This window comes from Amia ocellicauda, chromosome 13 (genome assembly GCF_036373705.1).
Source record: "Amia ocellicauda isolate fAmiCal2 chromosome 13, fAmiCal2.hap1, whole genome shotgun sequence".
Taxonomy (NCBI): domain Eukaryota; kingdom Metazoa; phylum Chordata; class Actinopteri; order Amiiformes; family Amiidae; genus Amia; species Amia ocellicauda.
In genome coordinates this window covers 37,364,199-37,387,635 of record NC_089862.1, presented here as the reverse complement: position 1 = coordinate 37,387,635, position 23,437 = coordinate 37,364,199, and the positions used below count along the sequence as shown (strand labels likewise).

The window sequence follows — 23,437 nt, the reverse complement described above, 5'->3', positions numbered from 1 at the left end:
CGCAGTGTAGTGTAGTGTAGCACAGTGTTGTGTAGTGTAGTGCAGTGTAGTGTAGTGTAGCACAGTGTAGTGTAGTGTAGTGTAGTGTAGCACAGTGTAGTGTAGTGTAGTGTAGTATAGTGTAGTGTAGTGTAGTGCAGTGTAGTGTAGTGTAGCACAGTGTAGTGTAGTGCAGTGTAGTGTAGTGTAGCACAGTGTAGTGTAGCACAGTGTAGTGTAGTGTAGTGTAGTGTAGTGTAGTGTAGTGTAGCGCAGTGTAGTATAGTGTAGTGTAGTGTAGCACAGTGTAGTGTAGTGCAGTGTAGTGTAGTGTAGCACAGTGTAGCGCAGTGTAGTGTAGTGTAGTATAGTGCAGTGTAGTGTAGCACAGTGTAGTGTAGCACAGTGTTGTGTAGTGTAGCGCAGTGTAGTGTAGCACAGTGTAGTGTAGTGTAGCGCAGTGTAGTATAGTGTAGTGTAGTGTAGCACAGTGTAGTGTAGTGCAGTGTAGTGCAGTGTAGTGTAGCACAGTGTAGTGTAGTGTAGTGTAGTGCAGTGTAGTGTAGTGTAGTGTAGCACAGTGTAGTGTAGTGCAGTGTAGTGCAGTGTAGTGTAGCACAGTGTAGTGTAGTGTAGTGTAGTGCAGTGTAGTGTAGTGTAGTGTAGCACAGTGTAGTGTAGTGCAGTGTAGTGTAGCACAGTGTAGTGTAGCACAGTGTAGCGCAGTGTAGTGTTGTGTAGTGTAGCGCAGTGTAGTGCAGTGTAGTGCAGTGTAGTGTAGTGTAGCACAGTGTAGTGCAGTGTAGCATAGTGTAGTGTAGTGCAGTGTAGTGTAGTGTAGCGCAGTGTAGTGTAGTGCAGTGTAGCACAGTGTAGTGTAGTGCAGTGTAGTGTAGTGCAGTGTAGCACAGTGTAGTGTAGTACAGTGTAGTGTAGCGCAGTGTAGCGCAGTGTAGTGTAGTGTAGCACAGTGTAGTGTAGCACAGTGTTGTGTAGTGTAGTGCAGTGTAGTGTAGTGTAGCACAGTGTAGTGTAGTGTAGTGTAGTGTAGCGCAGTGTAGTATAGTGTAGTGTAGTGTAGCACAGTGTAGTGTAGTGTAGCACAGTGTAGCACAGTGTAGCACAGTGTAGTATAGTGTAGTGTAGTGTAGCACAGTGTAGTGTAGCACAGTGTAGTGTAGTGTAGTGTAGTGCAGTGTAGTGTAGCACAGTGTAGTGTAGCGTAGTGTAGTGTAGTGTAGTGTAGCACAGTGTAGTGTAGCACAGTGTAGTGTAGTGCAGTGTAGTGTAGCACAGTGTAGTGTAGTGCAGTGTAGTGTAGTGTAGCACAGTGTAGTGTAGCACAGTGTAGCACAGTGTAGCACAGTGTAGTATAGTGTAGTGTAGTGTAGCACAGTGTAGTGTAGTGTAGCACAGTGTAGTGTAGCACAGTGTAGTGTAGCGTAGTGTAGTGTAGTGCAGTGTAGTGTAGTGCAGTGTAGTGCAGTGTAGTGTAGCACAGTGTAGTGTAGTGCAGTGTAGTGTAGTGTAGTGTAGCACAGTGTAGTGTAGCACAGTGTAGTGTAGTGCAGTGTAGTGTAGTGCAGTGTAGTGTAGTGTAGCACAGTGTAGTGTAGCACAGTGTAGTGTAGCACAGTGTAGTGTAGTGTAGTGTAGTGTAGCACAGTGTAGTGTAGTGCAGTGTAGTGTAGTGTAGTGTAGCACAGTGTAGTGTAGTGTAGTGTAGTGTAGTGTAGTGCAGTGTAGTTTAGTGTAGCACAGTGTAGTGTAGAGCAGTGTAGTGCAGTGTAGTGTAGCACAGTGTAGTGTAGTGTAGTGTAGTGCAGTGTAGTGTAGTGTAGTGCAGTGTAGTGTAGTGTAGTGTAGTGTAGCACAGTGTAGTGTAGCGCAGTGTAGTGTAGTGTAGCACAGTGTAGTGTAGCGCAGTGTAGTGTAGTGTTGCACAGTGTAGTGTAGTGTAGCACAGTGTAGTGTAGTGCCGTGCCGTGCCGTACCGTGCCGTGCAGTGTAGTACACAGGAGAGCACACAGCATCGCTCCAACCTCATAGCCTTCTCCTCAAACTCCCACTAGGGATCATCTCTCAGCCTACAATCACAACGCTCCACCAAATCGCATGTTGCAGCCCATGTGATGGAGGAGCTCCGCAGGGCCTGCGCCTCCCCAGCACACAGACCAGCCGCACCCAGGGCAACCGAACAACGACCGGCTGCGCAGGAGTGAAGGGCTGTTGGAGAGGCGAGAGCCGCTGCCTGTCCCCCCCACCCCACATCACGGACGCACTGCCGCGGCGACACTGCGGTCACGGCCTGTCTGTCAGCCCCTGCCGTCACATCACCGGACGGGCTCCTGCAGACGGAGGCCCCCAGACGTGAGAGCGCAATTAAATTTTAATTGGGAAACTGTCACGGGAGCACCTGGAGACAACAGCGCCTCTGAACCGGGCCGAGGGTCGCTGCTCTGAAACAGATGCCGGCCCTGTTCCACTGCGCGCCTCTGCTGTGAGTGGCGACACGTCGTGTACCCGCGCCCGCAGTGTTTTCTCGCTGTCTGTGTCTCCCTGTGAGCCGAGCCTCCTGCGCTAAAGAAACCGTGCAGCCCGCGTGACAGGAAGTGCTCGGCACCACGTGTTCCCGGTCTCAAAGCTGAACAAACCCACACAAGGTAAACACGACAGACAAAAGAGGCACAATTCCCAGCGATGTGGTTGAAGCTGAAAGTTTGGGAACATTTAAAAATAGACTGGATAGGATCCTTGGATCACTTAGATATTAATGGACACCAAACGAGCACGATGTGTCGAATGGCCTCCTCTCGTTTGTAAACTTTCTTATGTTTCTGTATTTTCTGCCCGTTTCCTGCGCCCGCGACCCTCTGACGTCCGAATTGATCGGCTCCTTGAGGGGATCAGGTTAAACTCACATGACCCTCCTGCGGGGGAGAGGCGTGAGGATCACTGGATGCGATTCAGCACTGTTGTCGACTTCCACCCCCACCACACACACACACAATACAACACAGAGGAACGTGCTGGGAGAGACGAACTGCATCTCTCCTCCTGGTCCACACCTGGGACCAGTCCAGGCCCATGCAAAGAGGAGGGGACACTCCCAGTCCTGTCTGTTTCCTCAGTGCTGCCAGCGCCAGTTACCTCACTATCTGTGCATAACAATCAGATCCTCTCATCACATCCCACATCTAAATACCCTCAGGAGTAACTACCCCGCCCTTTGTGGGGGTCTCTTTACCCCAGACCAGCTTTCCCAGGTCCCCCACTGAATAAACCCATTCTGCGGCCTAGCGGGGCCCACGTCACACACTGGCTCACAGCGATCCTGTCACACAAGACACAACTGTCATTTATTTCTCATTAGGCAAAAGGAGATGTTCCCCCCCACCTCGCAGCACTCCAGGCTCACTGTCGTGGTGTTTACCAGTCTCTCTCACTGGGGTGTGCAGCTGGGCAGGACCCTTAATAATTACTGAAGCAATCATGGCGCTATTAACATTACATTACATTATTTGTCATTTAGCAGACACTCTTATACAGGACAACTTAAATTAGGACCCATTTATACAGCTGGGCATTGTACTGGAGCAATCTAAGTCAAGGGTATAACAGCACCACCCAGGATTTGAACCCACAACCTTCCAGTCACAAGTACAGAGTCCTAATCACTACTACACAGTGCTGCCCTATGAAGGGAACAGCCAGGGCCAATTAAAACACATCCAGAGCTTCAGTGTGGGAGGCAAGGAAAACATCCTTCCAATTAAAAGACTGATTCTCATTCCGAGACAACAAAACACACACACACTGATAGACTGGCACACTGACACACACACACACACACACACACACACACTGACACACACAGACAGACTGACACACTGACAGACTGGCATACTGACAGACTGGCACACGCTGACACACTGACAGACTGACACACACACACACACACACACTGACACTGACAGACTGACACACACACACACACACACACACACACAGCGGAGGACAGGCCCTCTCTGTTGACAGATTCTCTGGGTTCGTCTCCGGCCGCCCCCCGCTGCGGAACTTTTAGGCCCAGGAAACTGCGTTGCTATAGTGATGCAATCTGAGTGGATATCCATAGCAACCGGCTCTGAATCGTCGAGATCAAAACAGAGACGAGACGGTGGGGGGGGGCGGGCTAGGCCTCAATGGCATCGAAAGGGAACGAAGAGGAAATACATCTGCATCTTAATACATGAATGAAGAAAAGCAGAGGGGCAGCCCTCACACACACACGCACACGCACGCACACGCACACACATACACACACTGTATTTTGAACACAACATTTGCACACCTCCCCCCCACCAGAAACAACAGCCTGCGTTCGCTCTGCACCGAATCAGCGGCTGACATAGAGATGGCCGACCGGGTCTGGGAAGGCGGGCTGTGATCGGTCTGCTCTTGGAAGAGTTCCTCTGAATGGCAGATCTGTCCGATCGGCCCGACCCAACGCGGCTGAGACGGGCTCACCGCAGCCTGGAGGCAGAGAGCGAGATCTGTCAGCACTGTTCTGGATCAGAGACACACTCTCAGATGTGACAGGTTAAATCAGAATCTGTTCCAACATCTATCTGAGAATCCGCCACGAATGCACACTCTGTTTCGTAGAGGGGAAACAGTATCGCTTCCCCCGGTGAGAAGCAGCAGAATGAAGTCCCGATCGACGTCTCTCTGTTGTTGTCATGGACTCCTCTTCCACCAGGTGGCCCCCCGTCAGAGCAAGCGACGCCTGCACCCAGAGAAGCCCGGCCTCTGCTGCAGAAGCACAGTCTGGCTGAGTGTGTGTGTCCTGGATAACAAGGGCAACATTAACAGGACAAGAAAGTCCGCTCTGTCACAACATTATGGGTTGGTGGGATTTCTGCTCTCGGCATTTGTGAACCTCGAGCTCGTCCACCTGCTGGTTCACACGGCTGGTCATTTTAAAAACAATAGTAAAAGGGGCCCCTGGAGCTGCAGTTCGCACCCGTTCGCGACTCCAGATATGGTTTACGCTCATTATCGATCTGTATTTGCATAACGAGTCTCACTGGAGCCGACGGGGATCAGGCAGAGAAGCGCATTAGTTTCCCGGGGGCTCCAGGGACACGCCGGTCAGGTGTCTGCTACCACAGCAACTGCCGGCACACCAGGGATTAAACAGCAGCCCCGACTGGAGCGGCGCAGGTGCAAGGGAGAGCGAACACGGGCAGCGAAGGGTTAGAAAGATGCTTTAGCAGGAAGCCGCTCTCATGGCGAGGCTGTGCGGTGTGGTGCGGTCCGGAGGGGGGGCAGCAGGACAGAGACTCACAGGCAGACAGAGGCAGGGCTCTCAGGGGAGACGGTCATACGTGACAGGGACAAAGGAGCCCCACGTCTCGGCACAAACACACGGGCCTCAGAGTCTGCGCCATTAAAGACGCTTCACAGAGAGGCTCTCCACATTTTTACTGTTTTTTGTTCCCTGCTACACAGAAACAAACAGCAAGGAAGTGACTGGTTTACCCGAGCAGGGTTTGGCCATGGCTTGTGTATCGGGCTCATAGTGTGTGTGTGTATTGTTGTCTCTAAAGCACAGCCTTCTCTCAGAAATGCTCTGACAGCACTGGGACTCCCAGGCTCTCCGTGGAGCCACCAATGAGTTAAACCCACATGGCAACACAAACAGGGCATCTCCCAGCCCTCACTGTGCAGGCTGTACATCTAAACACGACGGGAGACAGTGTGGGGGACAGCGCTGGGATATGTCTGCTTTCGACAGGAGCTGAGCCCCCCCGGCCTGTTGTCTCAGGGTGTTAAGTGCGAGAGAAGCATTCCCTGGGGGGGGGGGGGTGCAGCGCGAAACCCTAAACCAGGATCTAACGCAGCCTGACTGTGTCTTCAAACCCCAATCACGCAGTCAATTAAGACGCGCTCCTCCCTGCTGGGGTGTTAAGCCGCCGGCTCCTGCTTATCTGGAATATCTTCACAGAGAATTGTCCGCCTTCATAGCAGCCCACCCCTGCCTGAGCGACGCCACCCTTGCACCCCTGATGGCAGTCTCTGACACTCCCCCCCACGTGTCCAGGGCACAGCCATCAATCTGGCGGGGATGGAGAGTGTTCTGCGGTAATGACACCGGATGCAATTAGGGCCAGGAGGCAATCCTGCATCCTGTCGCGACGCTAAAGGTTAATAACAGAGCTGCACGGCAGCTGCCACGGCCTGCCCCCCCACTCTGCGATCCACAGTGGCGGCTGATGGATCCACTTCATTTCTAAATGATGTTCTCATGTGAAAATGATTTATGTGAATCTCATTAAACACGCTGTGCTGTGGACGGATTAAATGTCTTTTAAAATAAATAAATAATAAACCCACAATGTGGACAATGCCCTGTCTGCTCAACAGCCACACAGTCGTGTCTCTGGAGTGATTCACGCACTGACTGACGTATGGATGCAATTCCACGGTGCATATACACGATAAAGTGTTTTATTGCCGTCTCTCTGGCAGTTACCATGTCAGGAGGCCACACCGCCACCCCCCTGTGTCTGCAGCGTAGCAGAGACATTTCACACACGCCTGTTGGGATGTCAGTGTGTCACAGGCCGCTGTGTACACACACCTGTCACAGACCAGCCCCTCCTTTGCGCTGCGCTGTGCACTCCCTCCGCAGGGTGGCACCGCTGAGCCGCAGGGAGGGTGCAGGCGCTCACTTCCTGTTTGCAGTTGGATCAGTCTGGCTGCACCGGCGGACAATAATCACGTCCCGGAGTTCGACCCCCCCCCGGTGTGGCCATGGCGGTTTCTCCTGTTGTGCTGCTGTTCTCTTCTTCTTGTTGTTTTTCTGACGCGGGTCTGGCTTCTCCATTAACGTGATCAATAAGACGTGCTTTGGCAGCCGGTAACTAGTGGAAGCAGTGGAGAAGAGGTCTGTGAGTTCCCGAGAAAGAGCGTCTCTGCTGCTCATTAGTGCGGCCGGCATGAATCATTCATACAGCCCTGTGGAGCCAGAGCGCTTCACAACACACCCCCCACCCTCACAGAGAGAGAGAGAGAGACACACACACACACACACATACACACCGCCTCACAGAGAGAGAGCCCCACCCACCCACACACACAGAGACACAGACATACACAGACATACACTCACTCACTCACACACTCACACTCACACTCACACTCACACTCACACTCACACTCACACTCACACTCACACTCACACTCACACTCACACTCACACTCACACACACACTCACACACACACACACACACTCACACACACACACACACACACACACACACACACACACCGCCCTTATAGACAGAGCCCCACACACCCCCTCGGCCCCCAGTTGACCTGCACTCAGAGCTGCCTCTGCCTCCTACGGGGCCACAGTGTCCTCTGGTTATCTTTTCCCAGCTGGAGCTCAATCAGTTAATGCGCTAATTAACCTGTTTATTTGATCAATTAAACACACACAGCACTATCTTAAGGCCTTTCAACTGTCGACAACTGAACAGTGGAAATCATACGACCTTATTTTGGCAAATATATACATAAACGCATATACCTTCTGCTAACAGAAGTGTTACCCAGCATCTCCCTCAGCTTGATAACAAACAATGAAAGGAAACTTAAAACTAACTTACTGACACTTAAGTAATTCTACCTCTACCTATCTAATAAGCCATGTTTAGTCTTAAAAGAAGGAGCATTATCTAAAACAAGCACTGGGCCATTTCTATTTCACTACAATGCAACATTAACATTTGGTGAGAGAAGTATTCACACATCCTAATTGATCCTGCACTGACACGGGTATCAGAGTTAACGTCACCGAGAGAGAGCACCTGGCTGGTTTGGTATCAGCTGTAAGGTCCTGCTTTGAGGGGCTTGAAAATGTAATTGATAGAACTAAGATCTGAGGTCATATTAGTGAAGTATTGTGGTAACTTGCGCATCAACCCAGTCTTGTCTTCAGAGGACTTGACCGCTGTGGGTTGTTTGTGTGGAGGTCACTAGATAACAGGACTTTATTCAGCAATTATTATTTCTTCTGATATCTGATCTCCACAAACCAGCTCCCTCCCCCCGACGGCCACTAGACGGCAGCGCTGCTCTTCTGCAGGAGCCGCCGGCGCTGCACTCTGGAAATGAAGGGAGTGTCTGAAGGAGCAGCGAGTGAAATTAATGTATTGCTCCTCGTAGCTAATATACTAAAAGCTTTTCAAAAGCGTACACTGGAGAGTCGGACACAGCCGGTCCATTACCGTCTCCGGGCGGCTTCCTGCCTGCACCACGTCTGTGCTGAGACCTGAAATGTTCCTTTATTCCTCTATTGTGACACGTTAATGGCTCTTTACTTCCCCTGCAAGGCGAGACCCTCCCTGTCCCTCTCCTCTCCTCTCTCTCACCTGCGATGTGCGTCTCCATCTACCACTCGGTCAGATCAGTATTTCTGTCAGATAAAAGCCAGAGCCACTGTTCCTCAGCAGACAGAAAAATATATGTCACGCAGGCCGGTAAAAGACACAGCATAAGTGAGGAGCACTGCGGTGTGGAACAGTGAGCCAGGCAGTGTGAGACGACACAGCACAGGTGCTTTCATAAGGACTAAACACGCCTCTACTCTCCGCAGCGCTGTAAAGCGCTGTGATCTCTGCCTCCGGGCAGCAGCATGTGCACAACACTCCCTCCCAAATCTAGCACTAATGCACACGTTGAGACTGTAGAAAATGAAGAGCGCAGTCCTGCCGTGTGGATGAGCAGGGATGTGTGCGGGGGGCGGGGGAGGAACAGAAGCTGAATTTGAAGGACATTCAGATGGAAGCGCCGTGTTAAACCTGCAGGGATTACAGTTACAGCTTTTCCAGAGCGGGGCATTCCTGGCACCCCAGTGTGTCAGTGACGGCGCATGATCAAGGGTGCAAGGGAGCTACGCACTCCAGTGCTGAGTGTCCTTCTGCCGTGCCCTCTGTCCACAGCGACGTACTGAGACCTCGCCACCAAAGGGGTCTGATTTCCAGGGGGAGGGGGCCGAGCTGCAGAGGGAAGCAGCTGGTCACGCGGAGAGACACTTTGACACTGTCAAGTGCGTCAAATACAGACCCACATTCCCTCACTGAGGACTCGTCAGACTCGGGGACGAACAACAAACATTCCACTTCTCACCCTGGAACAGAGGAGACTTGATCCAAGTCTTCAACATCATGAAAGGCATCGACCACATCAAACCAGAGGAGCTTTTCCAGATCAGCAGGGACACACGCACCCGGGACACAAATGGAAATTGGGCTTCAAGGCATTCAAGACAGAAAACAGGAGACACATCTTCACACAGAGAGGCGTCACAATCTGAACAAACTCCCCAGCGATGTGGCTGAAGAGACAATTTGGGAACATTCAGAAACAGACTGGATAGGATCCTTGATCACTTAGTTATTAATGGACACCAAACCTCTCCATTGGACACTCTCTTATGTTCTTATGTTCAGATGGTGACAGCAAACTCACTTCACTAAACAATATTGCTGCTTAACGAAGCGAAAGCCCTGAAGATGGTCACATGACCGGTCCACCCCTGATGGTTTGCATCCTTGCTCCCTGTGCCCTGCCACCTGTAAACCATCAATAGAAGAAACGTCTCATCACAGTGTGCTTGTAGAAACGCAGGCCCGTGCTTCACAATAGCTGCAGTACGAAGCCTTCAGTTCAAGTGCAAAGCAGGCTGGGTCTGTTGGAGCCCAGAGAGCAGAGAGAAATAACTCTCCGGTTCCTTTTAACATTTATCTCTGTCACATTTATAAACCTGCAACAAAAACACAATCCCATCCGGATGGTGAATTTATCGCCGGCACTCTTCTGGCACCGGAAAATTCCTGGCAAGCGTCCAGATACTAATGAAATTAATTAAACAAGCCCAGTCTGATTTTCATCAATAACATCAACAGAGTGTAACTCATACATGTTGTTAACGAGCGCGTCTGTTTTCTGTGCCCGGCTCAGGCGGTCCGTCCTGCGCAAACCTCCCCTTCGCTGCACAACAGTGACAGCGGGGCGAATCCATCACTGCAGCCTCACTGATCTGACAATAACAGAGATATCACCACTGCTCACAGAAACCACTTCCTCTGAAATATTAAATATACACACACAAACACACACGTATATATCATGTGCGTGTGTGTGTGTGTGTGTGTGTGTGTGTGAGTGTGTGTGTGTGTGTGTGTGTGATATGCATTTCCTTGGGGTTTTATATAAAGATTGGTCCCGGCAGCCCAATCAACTCATTCGCTTGGTAACTGATAAAGAACATCTCTAACAAAAAAGGTAGAGAAAACGTATATAATTATATGTATCTGGGTTGGATTATTTTGTTGGATTCCAGTGTAGTATCACAATCAATAAATGATGGGTTGAAAATGACACAAGATTAGCAGGAGCTTCTACAACACATATCGGGACCCCAGTACTCAGGTGTGAACGGCCCCCCAGTCCGGTGCAGCCGTGTGCCACGCCAGCCCTGCATGGTGCAGGACAGCTCCAGGCGTGTCCCACAAACAGGGACCATTGGGACACATGAGGCAGTCGTGTCCCACGGTTTCTCTCCCACTCAACAGCGTGTTCTGCACACAACACGGCTCTCACACACACAGAAGGATACACAGACACAACACGGCTCTCACACACACTGCACAGCTCTCACTCAGTGAGACAAAGACAAAAGACACACAGTAGCGGCAATATCTGCCCCAATATCTGCACACATCACATGACCACATGGGTGGCCGCCACAAACCAGCACTGACTGAGTTAATACCCTGTGGTTAAAGTGCTTAAAAAGAAGAATAGACAAATAGATACAAAATCATGATAATAAAAACAATTAAACCCCCTCGCCTTCCAGGGCTTTGAAAGCAGAACAATGTTTGTATCGTTTTTAAGGAGACTAACGGACATTATGCAGAATAAACACAGGAGGACGGCTACACAACAGCAGCTATAACAGATCAATACATGCATCTGACTACAGGGGAAGGACTGTAAAAGCACAGCTCTGTCACAGACGAACTCCAGCACACAGAGAGAGCAGCGCGGAGGTGAAGCCCAGCCTCAGACACGTCCTGAGCACTGTCACTGCAGCTCAGTCTCAGAGCGAACCTCCACATCTCAGCTGAGTCGCAGGGCAGCAGTGTGTGGGTGTGCGAGCGCACAAGCGTGTGTGAAAGTACCTTTTGTAGCATTGTGGCCGTTAGTCAGTGTCAGTTCCTCATGCCTCGACCGTTCAATTTACTTACCTAAAGAAAGAGAGAGACAGAGAGAGAGAGAGAGATCAATATTAGAGGACAGACAGACAGACAGACAGACAGACACAATGCAATCAGACCACAGCAGGGTTTGAGCAGAAGCGTTGCGTTTGAGACTCGTGTCCATCAGGGTGAGGAGGACAGAGAGAAGCAGACAGATTCAGGCTATATTCACACGAGCAGCACAGGCCTCCGGGCTGAGGAGCAGCAGAGCTGGGCCGCAGCCAAGACCCGGTCCTGCAGAGACACCGCAGTGCACCCTGCGACAGAAACCCTGTGCCAGCTCCCACAGAGCCACAGAGACACTGAGACACTGAGAGACACAGAGACAGAAAGACACAGAAAGACAGAGAGACACAGAGAGACAGAGAGACATAGCGGGGCACGGAGGGGCAGGGGAGGGGCACATAACAGCAAGACTAGGGGCAGGACCATGTCCTTGCTCTAACAAAAAATCCATCCCAGGAGGACGGGACTGTTTGCTGCTGGGATGCTCTAACACAGGGGTCTCAGCCCTGGTCCTAAAGCCCCCTGCACTGTTGCTCTCCATCCCAACGGATAACCGAGTCGCTGAACCCTAATTTAACTACTAATTTGCTTTATTTGACTTTTTTATCTGTTTACAAAGCATCCGGGACCGTAGAGTCCAGATCGTTTCTTATTTCCCCAACTGTGTCGACCCCACAAATCACAAAGATCACATCAGTAACGCTGTTTCTTCAGTCGAGTCGCCGAGAGACGAAATGGACCCAAAGCAGCAGGACAGTGGGGTCCAAGCGCAGGGCGGGGTTGAGCGTTGCTTTCACTGAAGTCTGTTTATTCTCAGTTGTCAGGACCCCCCCCCCCTTCTGCAGCTCCCCGGCAGCCCCCGCCTGTTGTCATGGCCACAGCAGTACACACCACAGCCCCCCCCCAGCAGGACAAAGGTCCGCTTGTTGCCGTGTCCCTGGCCTTTCACTCGCTGGCATCGTCGGCTGCGGAGCGCCGGCCCGGCCCAGGAGCCCCCGACGGGCCACTTGTGTATGGCTCTGCGGGCCGGAGCAGCAGTGGCAGGGTGGGGGGGTACAAATGCACACTTGTGTTTCAGGATGACGTCAGTTAAGCTCTGGCCCATAAAACACAGGCTTGACAAGACCACTGTGTCAGAAACAGCGCAGCAGCCACACAAAGACACAAAGAGCCAATCTACCCCTGTGCTCTGTGTTCATTCTGCTCTCGGTGACTCCAGAGAGAGGCTTGTGTAGAAACATCCAATTCCCCAGTGTGAGACCATTGCAGCCCCCACCCCCATCCTCCAGCTATGCGAGACAGGAATGAAGGCCCACGGAGGCCCGCGGTCCGGTCTGTGGGTCGCTGCGCTGCCAACAAACACGGGCTTTGTCTGTCGGGGGTGGGCGGCAGCGATTCAGCAGAGCCACACAATGCGAGCGGCACCGAGGGGGGAAGACAGCGCACAATGAGCCCAATGTCCAGCAGCCACTGCCGTCACCGCAGACTTGACAGCCCAGGCCCGCGTCAGCGCAGTCGGTGACACGCTCCGGCCAGGGTCACCGTCTCGTTGTCCGGAGCTCCAGTGAAGTGGCCTAGTGTGCCAGAGCGGCGGTGTAGAGCGAGGCGAGACGCAGGGGGGTAATTACCATGTGAAAAAACTGTCCATTTTCACATATTACTTCTGCTCCTGCCAATACTACTAAACATATATAATACCCACACACATATGGCACTGTGCAAGAAGATGCTACCCTGTTCCAGCTGCAGAGCCGGTGCTTTAGCCCGAGACAGGAAACAGCAGACTGCAGGGCTTTATTGCATTACCTCTGTTTCATTGCAGGCTGATGCAATGTTCGTATCTGCAGCGTCAGATCAAACCGTGTGCCAACATCTAAACATCTAAAGCAACAGGCAAGAAAACAGGCCAAAAACAAGACCCAAGAAGAGACAGGAGACACTCTGTCTTCCAGGGGCTGCTGACTCTACCTGTGGGGACAACCCTTTGAGAGGCGCTTTACTGTAGCATTGCTCTTATGTTGTTTAAGTCGCCCTGGATGAGGGCGCCTGCAAAGAAATAAATCATAATAATAATAATTAAGCATCATCTTTTTTGAGATATTAAAATCATCCCTACATCGCAGGTGGAAGATTTTCCAAGAAAACAACCCTAACTATCAAGGGACGCATCACACGCGTGGCTGGAGGCTCAGTGAAGCCGCCTGGCTGATTCAGACACCGTGCCGTGACGCCTGCGGGCCGGGCCGTCCTTAGGACTGACTGGGTGGAGAGGTACTCCTGTCCCCCTGCATCACAGACCCCTCTGTAACTCTGGTCTCAGAGGGTCTGCCCCCTGTGAGAGTGGACTCAGTGGACCCTGCTCTCCGTGGTGCATTTGTGCCAGATTTCACTGCTGCTCCACACAGATCTCACTGACAGTCATTTAAGTAGGACAACTACTTTCATAAAGACCTCTGTAGGTGCCGATATTCCTGAAGGAACGGCATGTCAAGAAATCAATACAGGATTTACGCTTTAAGAAATGTATGTAATACAATTTCATTTTTTCTCTCCAGAAAATCAATGCCGGGAATATAAAATGATCTAATGTGCGGGTGATTCATGCAGCTAGGATCCTACGGCTTTTTATTCCCCCCTGAGGAACAGCCTTTCTTGAAAGGGTTGTGTTCCTCCCTGGGGGTCCCTGGGGGCCGCTCTGCCATCGAAGCCCCTCAGTCTCAGCCTGTCATCGCTGTCGACACTTGATTTCTAATGCCTGTAGCGAAGCGATATCGGATCTCCAGGAGGCTCTCTGGGAAAAGCACTCTAGCTGGGATGTCAAGGCCCATGTTTCAGGGTCCTTGAAGGGAGATGTTTTGCTTTTTCTGGGAGGAATATTGATTTCTAGAGACTCAGCCTTCAGCGCTTCCTCTCCCGGGCTGCGGAGGAACCCTGAAGCGGAGGTTATTTTTGCCAAAGCGCCTCCAGTCTCACAACCTCGACGGCCAGCGTAGGCGTCTCAGAAGAGTCACCGCGCCAAAAACAGTTGAGTTTACGGTTTAGATTTCAGAGCAGCGCTGAACGTCAGTGACCCCTACAGGACCTGCTTCTCTCCCTTCGTTAACATCCCACATCAGGGCTGGCGGGTCTCAGGGTTTCATCGAGCGCTTGACTGAGGCCCCATGTCCACTGGCTCCGTATCAGTGTTTCTCACTTCCCCTGTAACTCCCAGAATATCCCTTTACCCAATGAGAGTGTGCGATCCCATTGAGTTCTTCTCTTTTTGAAATCTGCACAACGCCAAAATAAAGGAGACGCATCGTCCCAACACAGCACTGTCACTGGGGTAAATACTGCACTGTGAAACTAACTCATATGTACAATATATTATTCACACACACACTATGTCTTCATACATTTGTAATTATATTTATTTTTTAATACAATATTATTACAATCTAGGTATAATATGTACGTGGGTTTTCCATGTGGGAAAGCTGTCCTTTCTAGTACGAGTATCTCTCCGCAGCTGAGCAATATCCTCGCCTTCATCACATTGACATACACCTCCTGGCAGCGGCACAAACCCAAATCCGAACAGATTACCGCCGTGGCCCGTTTGTGATGTATCTGAACCCCAGAGGGCTCCTCCGCTGACGTCCCGCAGACCTCACTCTGACAGAGCGGGTTTCTAACGGCATGTTTCTCCCACCGCAAAAGGAGCACGGCCTGATCCAGCTCCAGAACGAGGGGGGCAGCCGAGTCCCGGCTCATCGGCACCCCGGAGGAGAGGCCCGGCACACCGCAGCACCGGTCTCATGATTTCCTGCGCTACCATCTTGCTCAGTCTCACTACAGCCTCAGCAGAAACACAGCGACACACACTAGCACACACAGACACACGCTGCAACACGCACTGACACACACAGACACACACTGTAACACGATCTTACGGGGGTCCGCAGTGTATCCACAGCACAGCCCAGCTCCGACTGACTGCCCCCCCCATCCGAGGAATGCAGAGCTCCCACCCACAACAGCAGCTAGGGGGGGTCCTCTGTGAGCCTCTGAACACGGCTGCCCCCCCCCACCGCCCCCTACACACATTCCTGGGCTGCCGGGTCGCTCCGATTCCCACATCAGAGCACCGCAATCTGCACAGAGCTGGCTTTGGAAAACTATGGAGTTTCGAAGGTTTACTCCCGGCAGTACGAAATAAAAAGCCATCATCTAACATCCTTTCATTAATTAGCGCTGGTGTTTTAATTGAGTTAATCAGCGCTGGTGCTGCACAGACCCTGTTTAGCTCTGGTCTGGGCCTGCCCTGCCCAAAATAACATCGGACATTTTCAGACAAGTGTTTTCTGCTCTGTGAAAGCCCCTCCCCCCCACTGCCTTGTGTATTTGTTTCTGTTCATTAGGAAGAGCAGGCGTTCCCCTCGCGTGACAGGAGTGTGTGCATGAACACAGCTCACGATCTCCAGAGACGCTCGTCCGTGGAGGTGTGTAAGAACCGAGAGAAGCTCCTGTCAGTCGCAGAGAAAGACTCTGTGCTTGTTTCCACACCTGTGCAGACAACACAGAGTCTCCCCGCCTTCACGGTACAGAGCCGTGTTTCTGTCTGTCCTGAGTAAGTGGAGAGTAAGTGCAGACGGACATCAGCTTCAGCAGATTCCACACACAGGGGCGGGGGGGTTGTGCTGTGCTCATCAGCGTTGTGTAATCGAGTTTGTGTTCGCCACTGTAACTCGATCCTCCGGCGCTGTGGGCATTCATCTGCATTAGGTCAGAGCATCAGAGTGCTCTCTGTGGAGCCGCTTCTTAAAAGGACGCTTCCCGGCACTCGGGGGGCCAAACGCACAGGGTTCCAGCATGTCCGGCAGCTCAGCACTGATGAGAGACAATCTCAGAAGCTAATCACTGTGCATTTGGTTTAGTTACCCTTATCCCCTCCTAACCAGCCACGGGAGCCAGAACTGAGCATCGTGGCCGATAGGAATAAAACCCCGTCACAGGACGCGTGGCACAGGCTAGGTGAAGTGAAACCCGGCCCGGCAGCGTCGCACACAGCTCTTTCAGTGACACGCAGCGGGACCGCAGGCAGGGCAGGGCCGCCCCGTGTGTGGGGAGTCCCGGAGTCGAGGCGAGCCACGGCTCTCAGCACACACAGCGGGCCCCAGTGGAGGGGCCCAGGTGCAGGACTTGTACAGCCAATCACTCACAGCTGCCAGGGGAGGCCATCAGCATTGATTTTACTTCAGGTCCTGTCCGACAGATACGGCCGGGAGGGTAAGAGCGGGGGGCGAGGGTCGGTTTTCATCACCGTATCTCAGCACAGGGACACGTGACCTGGACACGCACATGGGGGAGAGGGCCTCCCTACCCCTCTGGAGATCAAAACCTCGAGTCCGCTGCCCTGTCTCTGTTCCCAAGGCAGCAGAGCTCGGGGTCAACCCGCTGGGGAACAGCCCATCGGCGCCGGAGCAGGGCTGTGGAGAGTTCCAGAAGCCCGCCGTGAGTCCCTTCACATTCCGCACGGCCGACAATGCGCCCATTGTGCCACGATGCAGGGCGACTCTGAATTCCTGCCTTCAAACTGACTCAAAAACACACATCAGAGCAGCAGCCCCTGTCTGGCAGGGAGGAGTAACTGCTGACACCTGTAATGGGCCCAGCTTCCCTCGCCTATTTATTAATTTAGAAACAGAGGAGAAAGTCAATCGATAATTAACTTCATGATTAATATCTTCATATTCCCATCAATATAGGTTTAGTCTTTCGGCAACTGAGCCCTGATTTCACGAGGAGTTTTGACTGTGTGTGTTTGAGATAAAGATGTTTCCTCGGAGCCCGTGTCCAGGCAGTCCGGGGCAGCAACACCGGCCCAGTCAGGCTGCCGTGGAGAGCTCTCTGCCTCCGCTCTTCCCACTGCCTCAGCCTGCATGAGCTTTGCTTCGCCGTGGTTTCTAGGGGATCTTATCCGGGTTTGCTATACTGCACCTCTCCCTGCTTTACTGCCATTGCGCCTGGCATTCCTAGACCCGGCTGTGGTGTTGCTGTGGTTATTAGGCAGCCCTCGGAGGAAGCTCCTGGGTGACACACACCATTTAGGCTTCACCACACGCACACTCTCCTCTATCTCACACATCTCCGAGCTCAGAGCCGACCCGCTGGCGTACGCAGCCACACCGAGATGGAGGCCGAGTGACACGTGTAGAATCAGGCCGGCAGACACTGCGGACAGGTAGCCAGGGCACTTCCACAGCGAGGCCGCACCCCGATGCAATTAGACACGCTAACGCAGGCGCATGGATTGCATTAGCCCTCTAATAGCTGACAGCTGAGAAGATGCAGATCTCTGAGTGCCGTCGCCAATAGCTTCCGTGTCTTAATGGCCGAGGGACTGTTTTCAGTCTGCAGGAGGGTTTGCAGGTCTGGTCTGCAGTGCGTGTCTAATGCTAATCGATACAGAGTGCGCTCTCGTTTATCTCATCTCTGCCACAATATGTATCCTGCACAGGTCTTAATATGTTAATGTGAATCAAAGCCAAGGATCGGAACTTGTCTCATGCTGTAGAGCACCAAGAATCAGCGCCGTCAGCGTCCGGAAACATTTTGTTGCACAACTTAAAGCAAATAGAGTCCTCTCGCTCTCTCTCTCTCTCTCTCGCTCTGTACCTCTGTGTGTGTGTGTGTGTCTGTACCTCAGTCTGTGAGGATCCTTCATGCAGAGCGCTGTACCATATGTGATGACTGTTACGTGTGTCCTGCTCCGTGTCCGGCCTGATCACAGCTGGCACTGTGGCATCAGTCAAGTGATTCCTCACCCAAATATGAACCTGCTCTCAGGGCGCCGGTGCCCCCGGGTCAGACCAGCCCTCGTGCCCTCGGCTCAGGGATGGCCCCCTCAGCGCCACCATGAACGCTGCTTTGATCCTCGTAGCTGTCGGCATGTGATTTGTCCGCGGTCACGTTGTGCGGTACAATCACTGTGCTACGCTTAGTCTCGTCAATCCCATCGGCTGAGCACTACTGTTGATAAAGTTACTCTGCTGATTAAACACTGCTTTCCTTTCTGATTTCTTCTATTTTCTCTCTTTCTCTAGCAAAGAGCAGCGCCTGCTGTGAATGAGAACCGTGACCAGACCGTCACACACTGCGGATGTGTCCGAGGACGCCAGCTCTGCTCGCTTCCCGTGTCTTAACTCCTCCAGATCAGACTGCCGGCCGAGGTTCTGCTTCATTTCTGTCCAAAGTCAACAATAGCGTATTTTCCAGATAAAAGTACCCTTTCATACAAGAAACCGCACACACTACACACTGCTGGGCCTCTGTCCTATCGACCCCTGTAAGTAAGCAATGAAGACGCCCCCAGTGTGTCAAACTCAATTTCTTAGCAAACACCCTTATTCAGGGTGACTTACAATTGCTACAAGATATCACATTATGTTTTACATTTATACAGCTGGGCATTTAGGGGAGCAATCTAGGTACAGTACCTTGCTCAACAGCAGTGTCCCACGCCTGGGATTGGACCCACAACCCTCCACTCCAGAGTCCAGAGCCCTGACCACTACTCCACACTGCTGCCCAAACCCAACCAAAGGGCAACACAGCCCCTTCTCAGAACTGTTAAACTTTTTATCCACCTAGGACACGCATTCACCAGACCGGCACCCCCGAGGCTGAAGTTGTTTACCAGGCTCTCACCACCTGAGCCGAGGCCAGCACTCCCCAGAGAGGAGAGGAGCCAAGGTTTCCCCCGACGCCCATTGTCACTGCGTGGCCGAGGACCAACGCTCTTTAAGGCCTGTGAATTATTAATGTGTCTGTGTCGGAGAGGAAACGCTCTTTAATTATGCCCTGTTTCTCTGTTGTCTTGACCTGTTCCACCAAAAGCAGACTCGGCCGCCATGGGCAGGAAGATGTTTCAGGGGTTTCTGGTGCTTAAAGCAAAGACTTCAACTCAACCGCTGCGGTGAACCCACCCTGCTTAAATAAACGCGTCTCATGGTGAGAGCGAGGGCCGTAATTAACCGCAGAGGACCCAGCGGGACGCCTGCGCAGCATCCCCACGCTGTGCGGAGAGACGTCTCCAATTCCTCCTCTGACGCCTAAATGCTGCCCTGACAAGAACAGCGTGTTTCTCATGATGAAGATCGTACTACAGGGCACGTCGATGCTGCTCGTACCTTCCACTTAAAGGGTTTAAAAACATAAACTGATTTTATTTCTCTTTACAAAAAAATAAATAATCAAAACACAAGAGGCTGGACCAGGCGATGGGACCTGACTGACATGGTTTCCTTTTACAGGAATCTGATCAGGAACGTCCCCTCCGTGTCCATAAAGATCGTCGGTTTAGGTAAAAAATGTCATTTGAATCCATCCACTCTGGACCTCTGCCTTCGTCATGGTCACGAGAAGGAAAAATACGCTTTTAAAAGGAGCTGCAAATGTGTAAACGACCGAGAACCGGGGTCAGGCTGCCTTCTCAGTCATAAATAGCCACAGAGCGGAGCGACGCGGTACAACAACGCAGGGGGTCACACGGTCTCTGCGCCGCTCACACATGCGAGGAATGCGGCCGTTATCCTCCTGACACACGCAGGCCCTGCATGTCTCACGTGACGCGGCATTGTTTCACAGGCTTTACACGGCCTCTCATTCCTGTGCGTCGCTCTGTGTTGCTCCAGCTGTTTCCATTTAAGACCCTCTCGGCGTGTGAAAAGAAAGACGGGGGGCCGCGGTGATCCGTGTGCAGCGCCTGTCAGTGTCAGACACGGCTCTGTTCCTCTGGTGGGATGTGGGCTCAGGAAAGTGTGAGACGGGCAGGAATCACTGGAGATGTTTCTGGGGAATATTAACTTCTTATCAATTCTTCCTTAATGCTGGGATTGCACTGGGGGGCTTTTGTCGAGTGCTGGGTTCGCAATCGGGGACCGATGTCACCCGGAACCACCGTCACGAGCCGCACGACCAGGTTTGCCTCACTTTTGGCACGAGAACAAATAAACTTAATCTGTTTTCTTTCTTTTCTCTCGGTCTTCTAGAAGCGCCGCCAGGGCTTCGACCTGCCGGTTCCTTGTGTGGTTGAGCCGGCGCACTGACCCTTCCCAGCCTCCAGGCTTACATCAGCTCTGAAAGGCCGCACTACAAGTGGTAAAAGTAACACAAAAAGATGGACAGTAATCCAGTGTTTGTGTGCCAGGAATCAGGAATCTGAACACACTGACTGCTGATCAGGCACAACTACAGGGACACACAAATACCCACCGGTGAATAGAGACACCCTGAGCATCTCCTGGGACCTGCCCTGTCCCATTCACGCCCTGCCCCAGTCATTGCTCTGCTCACTCAGCCCCTGAGAGTGCTCTCTCTCTCTCCTGCGCCACAACAGCACCCACAGTGACATCACTGCTCAGAGTCACATGCTCTTCTTCGGTCTAATTGAAGGGTTTCAGATACGTAATGCATTTCAAATAACAGCCAAGGACATTTTAAATCACCCTTATTGAAAAGCCAACTGACAACACACCCAGCTCTACTCAAACCCTTTCTTCCCCCGAGTCGTCTTTTAAAGTGCCGTGTTTACCACAGTTTAAATGCAATATCAGCTCTGCTCAGCTCAGCCCGCATCCTTTCATAACAGCGCCTTGAGACGGAGCGCTGAACCGAGGCACAGCGATTTCATCCGCCCCGGTGAGCCGCAGACGCCCGCGCCAGGAAACGCCACTCTGGCGAGGCCTGGCAGGAGGAGGTCTCTCCGGGTCTCTGTCCCCGGAGCCTCTCTGTCCTCCACACGACACCCGGCTCCTCCACTCCCACAGATCCGCCCCGTCTGCGCGGAAGAGAGAGATGCCGACGTCTCGCTCACCAGGGAAGAGAGGGATAATGCCAGCTGACCTGCGGCGGAGCACCTGAGAGTGAACGTGTCCTGCAAGAGCCCCCCATGTCGCGCAGCCCCCCCCGGAGCCACAGCAAAGGGCCCGGTTGGGATCTGGTTTGATCTTGAGGAGAACCTGCAGAGAGGAGACTGAAAACAGTCATTAAAATGGACTTAAGACTCTCGAAAGTGATTTTTCTCTCACATAAATTGTATTTCTCCCCCGAAACGCCATCCATAACAGTGTGATGCATTTTAAATGTAAAACTGACGGACTACTGTATAAAGAGCTGTTGCACAAGCCTGCCAATACAGAACCAAAACCAGCTGACACAGTGAACTGAGCTCCTGTGGGTCTGTGCAAAGCTTTGCCTCGACGCGTCAGACTTGAACACACAGATGAACTCTAATTCTAGTTCATCAGCAATCTGGTGTGGACACACAGAAGTAGTGCTAGTAAGACGTAGTAGTAAAGGTAGTAGTAAGAGTAATCGTAGTAGAAGTAGAAACAGTATTACTAGTCAAAGTATCAACAATGCTGCTGTTGCCTGCTGACCAGTTTGGATACTGTGTCAGAAAACACCCAGCGATGCTTCACACATTACTTTACACACTCTGTGCAGCCCGTTACAACACACAACACACAACACACAGACCGGCTGTCCTAATGAGTAGAGACACCGAGAGAGACGGGGGCACCGGACCGGGTTTCGTACACACTCAGGCACTTTGCTGGGTTGGTTAGGTTCTGCTATGAGAGAGAGAGACAGGGGGGACTGGGCCGGACCGGGCTGTTTCTGCTGTGAGAAAGAGCGACAGGGGGGACTGGGCCGGGCCGGGCTGGTTCTGCTGTGAGAGAGAGAGAAGTCTCTCTTCAGGGCCTGTGCCCCCCCGCAGCAAAGGGATCTGGCGGCTGCTCACTAATGTAATAAGCCAGCGTTGCCATTAGCGCTGCTTCCAGTAAGTCACATGACGGGGAGCGGGTCTCTGGGGGGCCGGGGGGCAGCGCACACCTGCAGACCTCTTTACTAAATGAACCTCCATTATCAAATAAATAAATAATAAACTGAAAGCACCGGGGGCTGGCCGGGGTGGGGCAGAGTGCCTGGTGCAATTAGCAGATGGAGGAATTAACTCCTTCTACAGGCTAATGCCCTGTGACCTCCTCAATCACACAGTCCCCGCGCCAGGCCTCCGGACTTCAGAGCTGCGGCCTGTTTTCCTCCTAAGTGCTGCTCACTGTCTTGGTTTTGTGTTTATTTCTTTGTTTGTTTTTCATTAACCCTATCTATCTTCGGAAGGGAAACACGGGCCAGCGCTCGATGGCGGAGGAGACACATAGTGAAAGGAAACGCCCGGGTCTCATACAGGAGACGAGCGACTGGTGGCAACCAAAAGGCACCTTCTGCGGATTTGAATTATTTGTAGTTAGTTAAAACGAAAGCAAACACAAAGTAGGCCGGACACAGCAGTGTGGAGAGAGAGGGAGGGAGGGAGAGAGAGAGAGAGAGAGAGAGAGGAGAGAGAGGGAGGGAGAGAGAGAGAGAGAGAGAGAGAGAGGAGAGAGAGGGAGGGAGAGAGCGCAGTTACATTTCCATTCATCAGCAACTCAGGCTCATTGTGGCCTCAGACTTCATTAACTTGTTTTCCTATAATCTGACCAAACGGCAGGTTGTGAGAGTCTGTGCCAGACGTGAACGCAGAGGCCCCCCCGGACTCTCGCTCAGAGAGGGCTAATGTAATGGCAACGGTCCTGGCGGTTCGGGGGGGCATGGGAGAGGCTACACTACAATGCAGCAGCGATGCTCTGAGCGCAGCCACCGCCTGGCACTGCCACGTTCACCAGGAAATAAGAGCATTCCTCCGAAACATACATAAGGACAACAGGCTACATATATATATGCCAGGACATACATCTGTACACACACACGCACACACAGATACACACACTGTATTCATTTGATCTCAGTGCAGCACAACAACAAACAATGAATGACTGTAAAAACAACAACGCAATCGCTTAACCCTCACCAACACCGACTACTCAAATAGAGGCAATAAATAATACCTAAACATATCCCTTCATACAAACAAGCAAATAAACATATAAATGAATATATTTCGAGGATTATTATCGCTATTCAACATGCCAACACAGTGAGTAATAACACAAAAACACCTCCCACTCAAGCAGGCACAGAAAGACATTTTTACACTGAGAGGCAAGAGGTCTCCTGTAACTCCCCTCAGCCC

The 23,437-nt window shown here is 52.0% G+C and overlaps 1 protein-coding gene across 2 annotated transcripts in view; it reads right to left on the bottom strand.

Annotated features, from left to right (window-relative positions):
- Nucleotides 1-23,437, bottom strand: part of LOC136766930 (ankyrin-3) — a 144,274-nt gene that overhangs the window by 112,670 nt on the left and 8,167 nt on the right. Inside the window, exon 1 of one of the 2 annotated variants that reach the window (XM_066720848.1) lies at nt 11,236-11,413. The exons of the other annotated variant lie outside the window; for it this stretch is intronic. Coding sequence (XP_066576945.1) covers nt 11,236-11,247 — 12 coding nt within the window. The 5' untranslated portion in view covers nt 11,248-11,413. Of the gene's footprint in view, nt 1-11,235; nt 11,414-23,437 lie in introns of those variants that run through there. 2 annotated transcript variants of the gene reach the window in all.